Source organism: Pyxicephalus adspersus, chromosome 6 (assembly GCF_032062135.1).
Source record: "Pyxicephalus adspersus chromosome 6, UCB_Pads_2.0, whole genome shotgun sequence".
NCBI lineage: Eukaryota > Metazoa > Chordata > Amphibia > Anura > Pyxicephalidae > Pyxicephalus > Pyxicephalus adspersus.
In genome coordinates this window covers 32,231,144-32,243,992 of record NC_092863.1, presented here as the reverse complement: position 1 = coordinate 32,243,992, position 12,849 = coordinate 32,231,144, and the positions used below count along the sequence as shown (strand labels likewise).

At 35.2% G+C, this 12,849-nt stretch overlaps 3 gene segments (V, D, J or C); all 3 read left to right on the top strand.

The window, feature by feature from the left end:
* The window catches only part of LOC140333456 (Ig gamma-2C chain C region-like), a 186,021-nt gene that overhangs the window by 23,411 nt on the left and 149,761 nt on the right, over positions 1–12,849 (top strand).
* Positions 1–12,849, top strand: part of LOC140333454 (Ig gamma-2C chain C region-like) — a 134,894-nt gene that overhangs the window by 24,005 nt on the left and 98,040 nt on the right.
* The window catches only part of LOC140333451 (Ig heavy chain C region, membrane-bound form-like), a 63,539-nt gene that overhangs the window by 39,751 nt on the left and 10,939 nt on the right, over positions 1–12,849 (top strand). The window contains 4 exon segments of the C gene segment in view: positions 5,375–5,629; positions 7,645–7,962; positions 8,419–8,724; positions 10,727–11,038. Coding sequence covers positions 5,375–5,629; positions 7,645–7,962; positions 8,419–8,724; positions 10,727–11,038 — 1,191 coding nt within the window.

Sequence of the window (12,849 nt, the reverse complement as noted above, 5' to 3'; positions counted from 1 at the left end):
GATTTATGGATGGTGACACATAGAATTGATGTGACTTTCAATCAAGTAAAGAGATTCATTCTGGAGCTGAACTGTCATCCATACAGATGGATCCCAATAGCTAGTCTGGTATAATTTTATTTCACAAGAAGGTACACAGGCAAACTAGGGAAAATCTTTTTTGTGGTGATTTACCATCCAGATTCCAGTGTTCCAAAGTATTTTAGATCAGTGGTCCCCAACCTTTTGGAGCTCCATTAATCTCACAGACTCTGGACTGCGCATGTGTGGGGAGCCGTGTTCCAATCAAAGGAGAGGAAACTTCCCCCTGAGTAACATCATGATGCAAGAACTCGCTCACTCTCACATCGCAGGTCTGAGTGTCCGATGGGGGAGTAAGCGGTTTGTGTCCGAAGGCACTACCCGGCCACTGCTCTAAGCCTGCGAGGCATACAGGAGACATGTCAGATGGCCGTGGCCCACTAGAATTGTGTTTTATGTGGATGCTTTTTAAATTTTTGTGAGAGCACTAAAAATTGTCAGCATTAAGTATTTAAAAATTTACACTACTTAGTGGACTGGCATTTTATTATTCCAAAGAAAGAAGCATTTATTATGTTTCGGACATTGTCTCGACCTTTATTCTTAAAGAGTCTTTTTTCTATCTCTCAGTGTTCTATGTTTGCTGCAGAGTAATGTTCATCTTCTTTACCCTGGTAAAGGCTTTACAGAATTATAGCTACAAGGTACAATTATAACTACAGTTTTTACTTTTCCCTATTCATTTTCAAAGTGTGGAAAGTTAAACTCTATCTCCCCAACAGAAATTTTCGAATATTAAAAGAAATTTCAAAGCTGTGTAAAAGTATTTTTGTACATTTTGGGCCTTCCTATTCTCCAAGACTGTAGATGATAGACCATCATGGGAGAGCCTGGGTGATCCCACAAACTTGAAATGGATTTCTTCAAAATAACATGAAATTATATAGAAAATGTTTTTAGTCCTAGACCAAAACCATTCCAGGCTTGATCACTTAAGTTCTTCCATGATAGTCTATCTTCCCTAGTCTTGGAGAGCTTTAATAAATCAGGCCATTTTTGTGCACAACTAAATGAACCCTTTCACAATTTAACCAGTGAGAGAGCAAATTTCATATAAACTAGCATACCCATTCTGGGCTGTAAATAGGAAAAAGTTTTGCACAATGTAACTGAGGTGACTAAAGGGTGACTGCACAGATGAGGGTCACATACCCTTTGCTCTCTTAGCAATACTAACCTTCATAATTGGTGTTAAAAAAGTGTTAAGCTGGTTGAATGAGGGGAGGAAGAGATGTTGGGCTTTCTAGTTAGAGGTTGAATTAGCTATCTGTTTCTGTCTAAAATGAAACTATTTTCAGAGCCGTGTGCACTACAAAGGAAGAATGTTTGACAGAGGTGTTTGAGAATCAAACTGCAGCAGAGAAATAAAATGACTTGCAGCTTGTAAAAGATAAATATGAAATATACATGCAATTATTAATATTTATCATTTTAATGATTGCCGTTGGAGCCTGGAGGAACCAGTGGCATCACTTACTATAGAAGAAGAGGCATGTCACTAGGGATTAACACATCTAGAAATGGTTAAATCCTGTATGAAAAATAAAGGTAACTAGTTAACATTTGTTATACGTGATCAGTAAATGTCACACTGTCACTACCATAACCATTAATTCATAATAAATATTATTTTAGTTATTTGTAGAATTGCTGCTACCTTATTTCAACATTTAATCTGAAAAGTAAGTATAAATCCACATTATCTTTTGCAGTGGAGTTGTTTTAATGTGCACATACTTTTCAAGCTACATGCTTTCATTTCCTGCATGTTTCAGCAGCAATAATACATAATGTTTGGTTTGAGGTCAGGCAGGAGAGTTTTTTTGCTTTTATAACTTGTTTATCACTGATGGTGCTCATAGCTGTACACATGCATTATAGATGATGACACAGATTGGCCATACTGATCATTTTAGGTATAACTTAAGCTGCGTACACACTTGCAATTTTTGTCGTTGGAAAGGATCTTTCAAGATCCTATCCAACGACAAGGGAGTGCACGATGCATGAACGGTGCTGTACATACAGCACCGTTCATGCTCTATGGAGAGGGGAGGGGGAGAGCGACGGAGCGGCACCCTGCTGCACGCTCTCCCCTTCCCTTTCATTAGGATCGGCTGTCGTCCATCGTCCGTGGATCCGGCAGGTCGGTCGTCCGGACGATGGACGACACCGACTGTACACACGGCAGATTTTCGCCCGATAATTGGCCGATGCCGATTATCGGGCGATAAAAATCTGACGTGTGTACGTAGCTTAAGTCTTAGGCTGTATTAGCCTAAGCTGTATTAGAGATAGGTGTACAAGAAATATTAATGGATGTATGTGTTGATTCCACGCAGGAAAGCTATGAGAATTTGTCCCTGTCTTTCTTGCACTGACATATTACCTGATAATTGGTCATTGGTCACAGAGAATGGCAGAGACCACGGATATGTTTTCTACAGCCCCTGTAATGATGTCACAGGTTCTAAGAAAAAAGATTATCCATTGCACTTTCAAGGTTATTAAAAAAGTACCAAGGCACACTTTTAGGAAAGGGAGGTTTAAGAATACCCTAAGGTGCTGCAAGATCAGGTTTAAATTACTGAGTCTTGGTAAAATATTTTGCATATGAGATGAATACATTAAAACAAAACAATTGTTTACTAGGGATTTGCGAGCAAGTTTTTAAAACTCAATCTCACGGCTAGTTTGGCCGTTCTCGGTTACCGAATTTTAAGCAAGGAGGGCCGGTGTAAGGTTGAATTAAAAAAAAAAATATTTTGAAGGGTGCGATCCACGGCACTAGAGGTTAATTAACCTCTAGTGCCGGGGATCACACATCTTCTCAATGAATGCGGCCTGAGACGGCCACATTCATTAAGAAAATCCCCGGGACTAGAGGTTAAGTTAATTAAGCTCCAGTGCCCCGGAGATCACAAACAGGATGATTCCCTGCAAATCCTCTTGTTAAAATTTCCTAGATCTTCTGATGGTTTCGCAAAATCGGTTTGACAAAACTTTGCAAAGCCATCTGAGATTCGAGGAAATTTTCTCGAGAATGACAGAGGCATTCTCTCTCATCCCTATTGTTTACATGTAGGGTGAAAGACTTACAAAAATATCATTCTAAAAGAATGCTTTTTTATTAATTCTATTCAGTTAGTAGTTAGCTCTCTAAATTACATACAAAGGACAGTTTGGAAAGTTGATACTGTTGCTTTTTTTTGAAGCAACTAACATTATTCAAGTCATCACTGAGATACAATGTTTCAGTTATAGGACTTTTTTTTTCTATGTGTGCGTATATGTGTGTTTGGGAGCCACAGTTAAACTGTAGTGAATAATGGTAAGTACGGTACTGTAAAATGTGTGAGGTACCCATATGTTCTGCAAAACATTAAAGTGTGTTAAAATTATTAGAGTTAAAATTATTAGTACTACTTTTGAGACATTTACAAAACAATTAGCTATAGTCCTCATCTGTTTTAGTTCAACAACTTCGCTTTTTATATCACTCTGAGAGGCATTGAAAATTCTGTATGCATAAATCCATATGCCTGGTAACATAAATACTTTTAAGACATTTAAGTTTGCCCAGGAGCCCTCTAGGATTCTATTAGAACTGGGGATGCATAAAAGAAGATACACATGCTATGTTTTTAAGCAGAGAGTGCATGTGGATAGTTTTAGTAGGTCCTCTAGTTAACTGTTAATTAGTTTTTTATTGCTTTGTACTGTCAGAGAACCTTAACATTCCCATTCCTCAAAGTGATTATGAAATATTTAGATACGCCAGAGAAGCCATCAAATGTCTAGGTGACTGGATGTCTGTAGACCTGTCATAAATAATTTTCTCGAATTCTAGCTGCTTCTGCACACTATGAAGAATGATCCTCTGACGTAGGCCTACTCATAAATTATTTTCTTGAATTCCAGCTGCTTCTGAACACTATGCCTCTGACATAGGCCTGCTCCCTATTGATTCCCCATTTAACAGACCCAAATAAAATAGGGGGCCTATCTGACCTTGCTCCAGAAGAACATTCAGTACATCAGATAGTGGACTGCTACTACCATATTATCTTTAGGCTATGGATAGCTATAGAACAGGTATCCACCAACATTCTCCTGTTGGGTCCTTCTATCTGGACACAAAAACAAATTTTCTTCAAAACATGGGAAAGCTTTATTATTATGCTTATTGCTTTAACTTAAAAAAAAATCCCTGCTTTCTACACACTTCTTGGTATTTATACAGAACCTTAGAGAAGGATCTATCCATGTGTCTAAATTATAGACACATGAGTGCTGCTCCACTTTGCTTATGTACATATATACTGAATTATCTAGTAAAAATTATTTATATTAAACATAGAAGGGGGGAATAAAGTAGTAACTTTTTATTCTTCCCATGATTGCATTTCATTTTGTTAGATGTTGTCATTGTTGTTTAAAGCCTTGTTTTCCTTATGTTTATATCCTTGTATATCCTTGTTTAATTGTTACCGATTTATTATATTATTGAATATTGACCATATATATATATATATATATATATATATAGATTAGATTCATTAATACATTTATAATAGACTGTGTTTATGGAAAATGATTGTATTTAGGTAAAACATGCAAAATTCGTATTTCGTATTCTAATGTTAATCTCTATTGTACATATTTTTATTTGTATTTTCTTCTCATTTACATGCATATTAAAAAAATTGGGTTAATATATTGAGGAACACAATAATGTATCAGTCACTTTAACTATTTTGTTTAATATGATTTTAACTATTACATTTTGTCATGTTTAACTGGTCTCCCCAGATTTTAAATGCAACTATAAGGAACAGATGAAACAGTGAATAAATAGTAGGGACAACTTACCTTAGTGTATTAAAAGAACAATGAAAAGGATTCAATTGTGATTGAATAAAAAGGAAACTTTGTAAATAAAAACAAAAATGATGCATTAATATTTTAGAAATACATTAACTGGAACAGCAAGATGCTGTACTGACTATTAAGGTTTTAATAGAGAAAAAAATGCTATAGGCATGTTTTGGAATGCATGGGAAGGGAGTCTAAAATGTCAATAACAGATAGGAATAATCAGGAAGGGAATGGATTAGGATAGAGGCTGGCTTTGAAGAAGGTAGTAGCTGGAGAATCAGATAAGATCAGAAAACAAAACAAATATATGAATGAAACTGATTAGTGTTTTTTTTTTGTTTTTTGTTTTTAAAAGCACTATAATTGTATTATTTACTTTGAAAATATGATGGAATCCTATTTTTTATATTTTCAGGTAAATTTGGTGAAAGCCTACTGCTACCAATTTTACCATGCTGTAACATGTTGGAAAGTGCTTCATTGGTAGCTATTGGCTGTCTTCTAAAAGATCCTCAACCAAAAGAAGAAATAAAAATGCAGCCTGGACATGCTCACACAATATTGATGAAGAATAAATTTGTTGTGAGCTTTTTGAGTATCACTGTTGAGAAATGGGAGACTTCATCAATTTCCTGCAAGAGTAATAAGCATGAAATAAAGTTAACTCAAGGTATGTTGCTACATAAAGTTTTGGACAAGTTATCAAACATCTTTTTATCTATTTGCCTATCTACATTTGTTCACTACCTAACATTTTACCCTGAACCAGAAATATAGCATGCTAATTTTCAGATGGACCCTCATATGGTCCCTTTTATTTTCCTTCCTAGTGTATACCTACATATAGGTGTATATTTCTCTGTATACCAATACAATATAAAATGGCAAATCAATGTCATTGATGAAATGTTATTATTATTTAATTGATCAACTCACTGAAAAATATATAGAGTGTTCCTGTAAGTAGTCAACATTTTGGTGTGGTAGATTTTTTCTTGGTGGCTAGAGGAGAAAAATCCTGCATCTTTTCACCTATTTAATTTTACTGGGAGGTGTTTAGGTTATAAATGATGATGGACAAGCTCTTCTGTCTACAAATAATTGGCAGATGTCCCTGCTCAGCAACTACTGGGTGAAAAAGCAATTTTCACAGTTTTTTTCTGCCTGATAAGCTGGCATTGAGGGCCCTCTCCATGGGATAATCTAGATGTCTGATGATATTGTGAATGTGTCTGCAAGTCCATTTGCACTGTAATGTATGAGAACAGTGTAAATGTTCCTCTTTGTGTACAAAATTGGCATATTGTTCCTAATAAATGTCTCTAAACTGTTGCTGTAATTAGTGCAGTTTGTACAATGAAAAACATACATTGTAACATCTTAGGGAAATAATTGCCTTAAAGAAAAAAATGTGAGTTGTCATTTCTGCCCTCCTTCAGAAAATTTCAATTACCTAACTATAATGCCGAGTTTCCGGTTTTAAACAACCTTGTTATCAAATGCAATTAAATATATGTATTATATTTTACAGATGGCTATGTCTTAAAACTTCAGTGTGGTATAGATCTCCAGCTGATGGTAGTATCTGTATTTTTTTGGTGTGTTGGACAATTACACTGCAACCCTACCATATTGTTTTTCTCATAACCCCCCCCCCCCTACATCTTTATAGGAGGGAACAGTGGGAGGAACCATTGGATTTCCAACATACCCAGTTGGATAACAAATATCTGCATCACAGAAAAGTTTTTACATTCACCCTTTTGAATTTTTCCAGTGTCTGGTCTCCTCTCCATGCATGCAGTTGTCCACACTTCCAGGGTTCACCGGGAATGCTAGAGCCCCAGCCAATCAGGAGATAGCTAACCTGACTGCTCAGGGCATTTAAGGGCATAGAGCATGTGGCTTGGCGATTGACCCCCTACTAGTGTGCATCTCCGGTGACTCTGTGTACCTCCTGTGACCCCATGTATCTCTGGTAACCCTGTGGGTCTGTGGGTCTTCCAGTGTTTCTTTGTTCCTTCTGTGAATACTAGTTAGTGACTACTGCCTTTTTTTTTACTACACTTGCCTACAGCCTGTCTGACTCTGAGCTTGTCTATCAATCTGGTACCTCGCTTTTGACTGCTTGTCCTAGGGTGTCGGAAGGCCGCAACCTGGAAGTTGATCACCAGTGAAGTCTATCTCCCTGTGTGGGGTGCTCTGGTGCAGATTGGACCATCAGTAGCAAACATTTCTTGTACCCAGGATGCTTCCCAGGTTCATACCAGCTTTTAGACATGAGCCACAAGAACAGTAATTATACATCATCCTCCTGGGTTTAGGTTTACTACAGCAATTAGTGGGAGGACCCCTTTATCAGCTTCTGAGTCTCTCTTGTCTTGAACAGAAATGAGGCACTAAAAATAATCAGGCACCAAAAATAATAAAGCAAGAAAATCAGCATAACAGGAAACTACAAAAATATTACAATTTTTATGATCAGTAACAACTCATGTCTCTTAATACAATGTTTCTTTAATTACAATTTGGTTTGTTGCATTAGAAATCACTGCAGAGTTGAACTCTTCTGTTGAATAAATGTGTATATTCCCTCTATTTTTAAAATTATGTCAGTGCTAATACAAATCTATAACTTCAACTTTTTTATTTATAATGATTTGTAACCATATTTATTTCCTACAGATGCTGTCTGCAAAAACCCCAAAATTGAAGTCTTGCTTCCTTTTTGTGGTAACAAAGCTGGAGAGAATTTTGTGCCAGTAGTTTGTTTCCTATCAAATTTCAAATCAGAAAATGCCACTGTTAAATGGCTAAAGAATGGAAGTCCTTTTCTCAATACCGCTGAAACAGATTTGAGGTCTGTAAAGAGTGTAAATGGATTATACCTTGGAAAAAGCTCACTGTCAATCCCTAAGGAGAGCTGGAATAAAGAGGATGAATATACATGTCAAGTGAAACTCGACAAAGAAAATTACATGCAGAATATTAGCAAGTGTTTAGGTAAAAATTTATGCTACTATGCTGTAGTCTCAATTTACTATGCCAATAATCTCTATATTATTTACAATCTTTAGCAAGGTACACTTTAATAATTTAATAATTTCAATTTATTATCAGTAACTCAAAATATATAATCTCCAGTTTCCAAATTAGTTTTTTATAAAGGGGTTCATTTATTGGTGACCTTCAGAAAAAAGCTAGTGAACTATCTTCAAAATGTATATTTTACACAGCACAATACAAGTCAACACTGATTTTGCAAATGTCATGGTCAACAAGACCTTAGGGTTTGACAAATTACTTTAGGTACAGCTAAATAGGCCTTCATTTTCCTTATGGTGTCAGGTTTCTTCAGTTTTATGCACCTTATGAATTTTATGTCATTTATCTGTTCATCTGACGAAAATGTATATATCTATTATGAAATATAAATTGCTTGTTTCTCTCTGTCCTCAGCATGTCATGAAAGCTTTGTGACACCAATTGTGGAGGTAGAATTACCAACCAGGGAAGATTTTTTTTATAACAATGCTACAATAAAATGCTCAATTTTCGGATCCAATCCAAATGTCAGTCAGGTTCATTTAAAGTTTGATGGCGAAGATACCAAAAAGAATGCTGTTCTTGTTCCCACTGATCGCAATCAAAAAATTAAATACAGCTACAAAGTGACCCATGACGAATGGATGTCAGTCAAACAAGCATCATGCTTGGTAAAGCAGCCCTGCTCTATGCCAGATGTTCACACAACAATGAATATTGGTAGGTATATTGCACAGGAAACTTTCAGCAAATGTTAAACACCAATCCTAATGAAAAAATTACTATAGTACAAAACTTCAAAGCAACCTACATTGTAAGCATTAGAGAACATTAGGGAAAAATAGAATTTAAATGAAATTTGTTATTGTGTGCCAAAAAAGGTGAATAAATGACCTTAAATTTTACATTATTAAAATAGGTAAATATAAGAATTATTACCAAGTTAATCACTAAGTTGATTATTTTATAGTACATTTATAATGCTTTGCACATGTCTCACATTATTTGCCTGTTATGGTTCGGTAAATATTGGATCTTGCATATGACTCATCAAAGCAGAACTCTAATCAAAAATGATCAAAGTTAAATGGATAGCTTATTAAAAGATAAAATAAAAAACAAACTTTTACCAAATCATTTATCCTCTAAACCAGATATATCTCGCCAGTACTACTTCAATCTGATTAACATTATTAAATCTACTTCCTCTTACCTCAACCCTAAAACTGGACAGTGAAAAGGTAAATAAAGAGGTTCTGTATAAGATCATCATTGTACCTACTTTAAAGCTTGTAACAAAATTTGCATTTACCAAACTTAAAACTTCAGTGTGCGATTCAGAGTGAAAACACGATAATATTGCAATTGTGTATTGTAATTGTAGGTATTTTTAAGTCTTTGTCATGTAATCCCCTGGACAGAAGCAATTGATCTAATAAACAATATCAGACAATTTCAATTTTAAGATCTGGATCAAACATCCAACTGCAGAATTTTTTGTTACTGGCTACAAGTCAGTTTATCTGAAACGTGTAGGCAGTAGTCTAGCCAAGTGGGGATTTTACAGTTGTCTTGGGACCCAACAACTATGTAATACAAAGTCCTCCCCGATTTGATATACATTCAATGGATTGTTTAGGCATCTTCCCATATTACATAGATTTGATAAACCAAAAGGAGATTTTATGCAAACTGTACATTCAGAATCAATAGTATATGGCCAATTTTGGCTAGTCCAACCACCCCCCCCCCCCCCCCCCACCCCAGTACTGTCATAATAATTAAGATTTCACCTAACCGGAAGTAAGAGAAAATTAGAAGCATTATACCTGGGAACTTCTGAGATATTACCAACAGGCTGCTATTAATCACATGCACATATTACAACTGATAGGCTGATATTGTAAACGACTAGAATTAATGGCTCAATCAGAAGTGGTAAGTTACCAGTGCAGTAAAATGTATCTGTTATTCCATTCAGTGTCCCTGCTTGAATGTTGTGATGCTAGCTAGGAAAGATGGAGGAGTTACAGCCAGGTCAGACAGAAAATGTCACAACCTGGATAGATGGAGAGGGTCACATCCAGTGCAAGGATAGATAAAGAGGATCACAGCCAGAAACATGCAGAAGGCTTAACCCAACAACTCACAAAAAACATTTTATCCAGGTCCATTCATGTGCACTAGGTTTCTACTTGCCAACTCCTAACAAAACTACTATGTAGAGCTGTATTGAGGTAAAACATAGTATTTTTTATTATATTAAATGATATATTTTTTTACCACTGATATTTTTTTAGGGGGGTAAGGATTTTAAGTGCACATCTACGTAAGAAAAAAACAATCACATAAAGTGCATTTTAATATCATTTAATGCATTTAATCATCATTGAAAAAAAAACGCTAAAACACTAAAAAAAAAACCCAGAGCATATTTTAAGTTACTAAAATGTACAAGCACTAATATGTATGCTGGGGCCTTAGTAAGCACATATAGACAATATTGCATGCTTCTGAATTGCGTTTTTATAAACACTCAAACATAAGCTGTTTTTAGACTTTTTTCTTTTGGACCTGCTGCTTTAATGACTATAGTGAGTAGAATTCCCATTAATTTTATTTATTAATTCAAGCACACAACCATACCAATAAATTGGCGTAAACAATCAAAGTGTTCTATATCTGCTATGAATAATCATGACATATTGTTTTTATGTTGTAGATCATGAAGATATTAAGATACAGACCCCCAGCATTAACGTTCTCGCATCTTGTTGTGATGAAGAAAAATTTGTGACATTGGTGTGCACGATCTCCAACTTCTGGCCTCAGAATATTTTAGTTGCATGGTTAAGGAATGGAAACTACTATACCAACAAGACGTCTGGCACACCAATACTTGGAATCAATAGAACATACACTGCTACAAGTATTGAGAAAATTCCCATAGAAATATGGAATAAGGAGGAGATTTTCACATGTCAAGCCACCCATCAGAACAAGGATTTTCATAAGAATATAAGAAAATGTAAAGGTAGGAAATTGTATATTAGATCTGTTGTCGGTCAGTCAACTTTGATATTTTAAGTTTTACAAAAAAATTCTCCAAAAAACTGTTTGGGAATGGTGATTATGCAAAAAAAGGTTAAGCAGACAAATTTTTTTACAATTTAACAACAACTTAAAATAACAAATGACATTATAGGGAAACCATAGAGAGAGGTTCAGTGTACAATAACAATTTTTGTATAGCTAAACATTACATTGTTTCCAGAGATTTGTGTTGTATATCCACTCAAAAAGTGGTGAAACGAACAGAGGACTGGAAAAGGAACAGTTTTATCAAATCAGAGACAGTTGGATAGTAAGGCATTCATGAGAAATCAACATGTGAAAAGAAAAAAAATAGAACAGGCTTTCTTAAAGGTTTAACTACAGGCAAAGCACTTAGTTTTGGAGTACTTTGGATAAGTACCTTGGTCAAGTATTTATAGCTTTCTGTGACTATTTATTGCTCATTCTGGTTTGGTGACAACTGTACATGTTTTAAAATGACTTTCTCTTTTTCACCTGGTAACATCCTAGGCAAAAGAGAGGTTTTACTTCTAAATCTTCTCTTCTCTGCCCAAAACAGATCAAAAAAATGATGGCTGTCTATTTTAAAGACACGTAACATTAAGAAGCGCATTTATAGAGAGCAGAGAGAGCTGTGAGCTCTCCTGTACTCCTCTCCAGTGTTCCACTACACACATACTTCTGAACCATTCATACATTTTTGTACAGTGGTGCTAAGACATCAGCCCTGTAATTGGAGGAGAACCTGGTCATGTGACTTTGACTGGTCACATGACCAAACACTCCTCCAAATACAGAACTCCTTCTGCTTCATACAGCTAAAAGAGCTAACTGAACCTCAAAACTGGTGCAAGTCTATATAGCACATGACAGTTATGTCTTCATAACAGTTTCAAAGGCATGAAATAACTATATTGGTGGTCAAAATATAATTCAGAATAATAATATGCAGCAATAAACAGAGAAAAGAAAGGGTCTAATATATCCTACCTTAAAGATAAATGCTAAGAGACAATAGTGTGGACAATTTGCAGATATTTACATTTCAATGACACAACATAAACTAAGCTCTTTCAGCATGTTTTTTTTACACATGATCTTCATTGTTAAGCATTCTATATATCCTTAGAAATGTGCAGATTATTATGTATGTGTGTGTTTGTGTGTATACACTATTTCTTTTTACCTTTTCAGTTTTGAGTTTGGTTTTTACGTCAAACAGGACACATTAATGGCCCCAGCCATGCCTTTTACATATCAAAAATACCTTTTATTAGTATTTTACACAGTAACGTATTCTAGTGCTACCTTCTGCTCAAAACAGTATGCTACACCATTCACTCTACAACTGTAAGTGTATGCCACTACATACATCTATCCAAATACAAAATGTCACTAATTACTGCATTGCAAACCTTTGTGGTCTGAACTAACTATTTTTTCCAGTCAGTTGGCAATATAAAGCATTTTATTACCCAAAGAAAAACTATGTGGATCCAGTAACTGTAAAACATTATGAAGTGTTTTTTTTCTACATTTCAGGTTACTGATGTTATATGCAGATGAAATCTCACTTATGATCTACATATGAATAAACAATACAATGCAACAATACTATCTTATGCTATTTCTTTCAATAAGACTAGCAAAAAGCCTATAGAGATTTATTCCTTTTGAAATCTGATGGACACTATCCCACTATTTGTTTACACCAGCCAGCATCAAATATTCTTTTCTGCCTGTGTAATGAATATACATTTATATACCCTA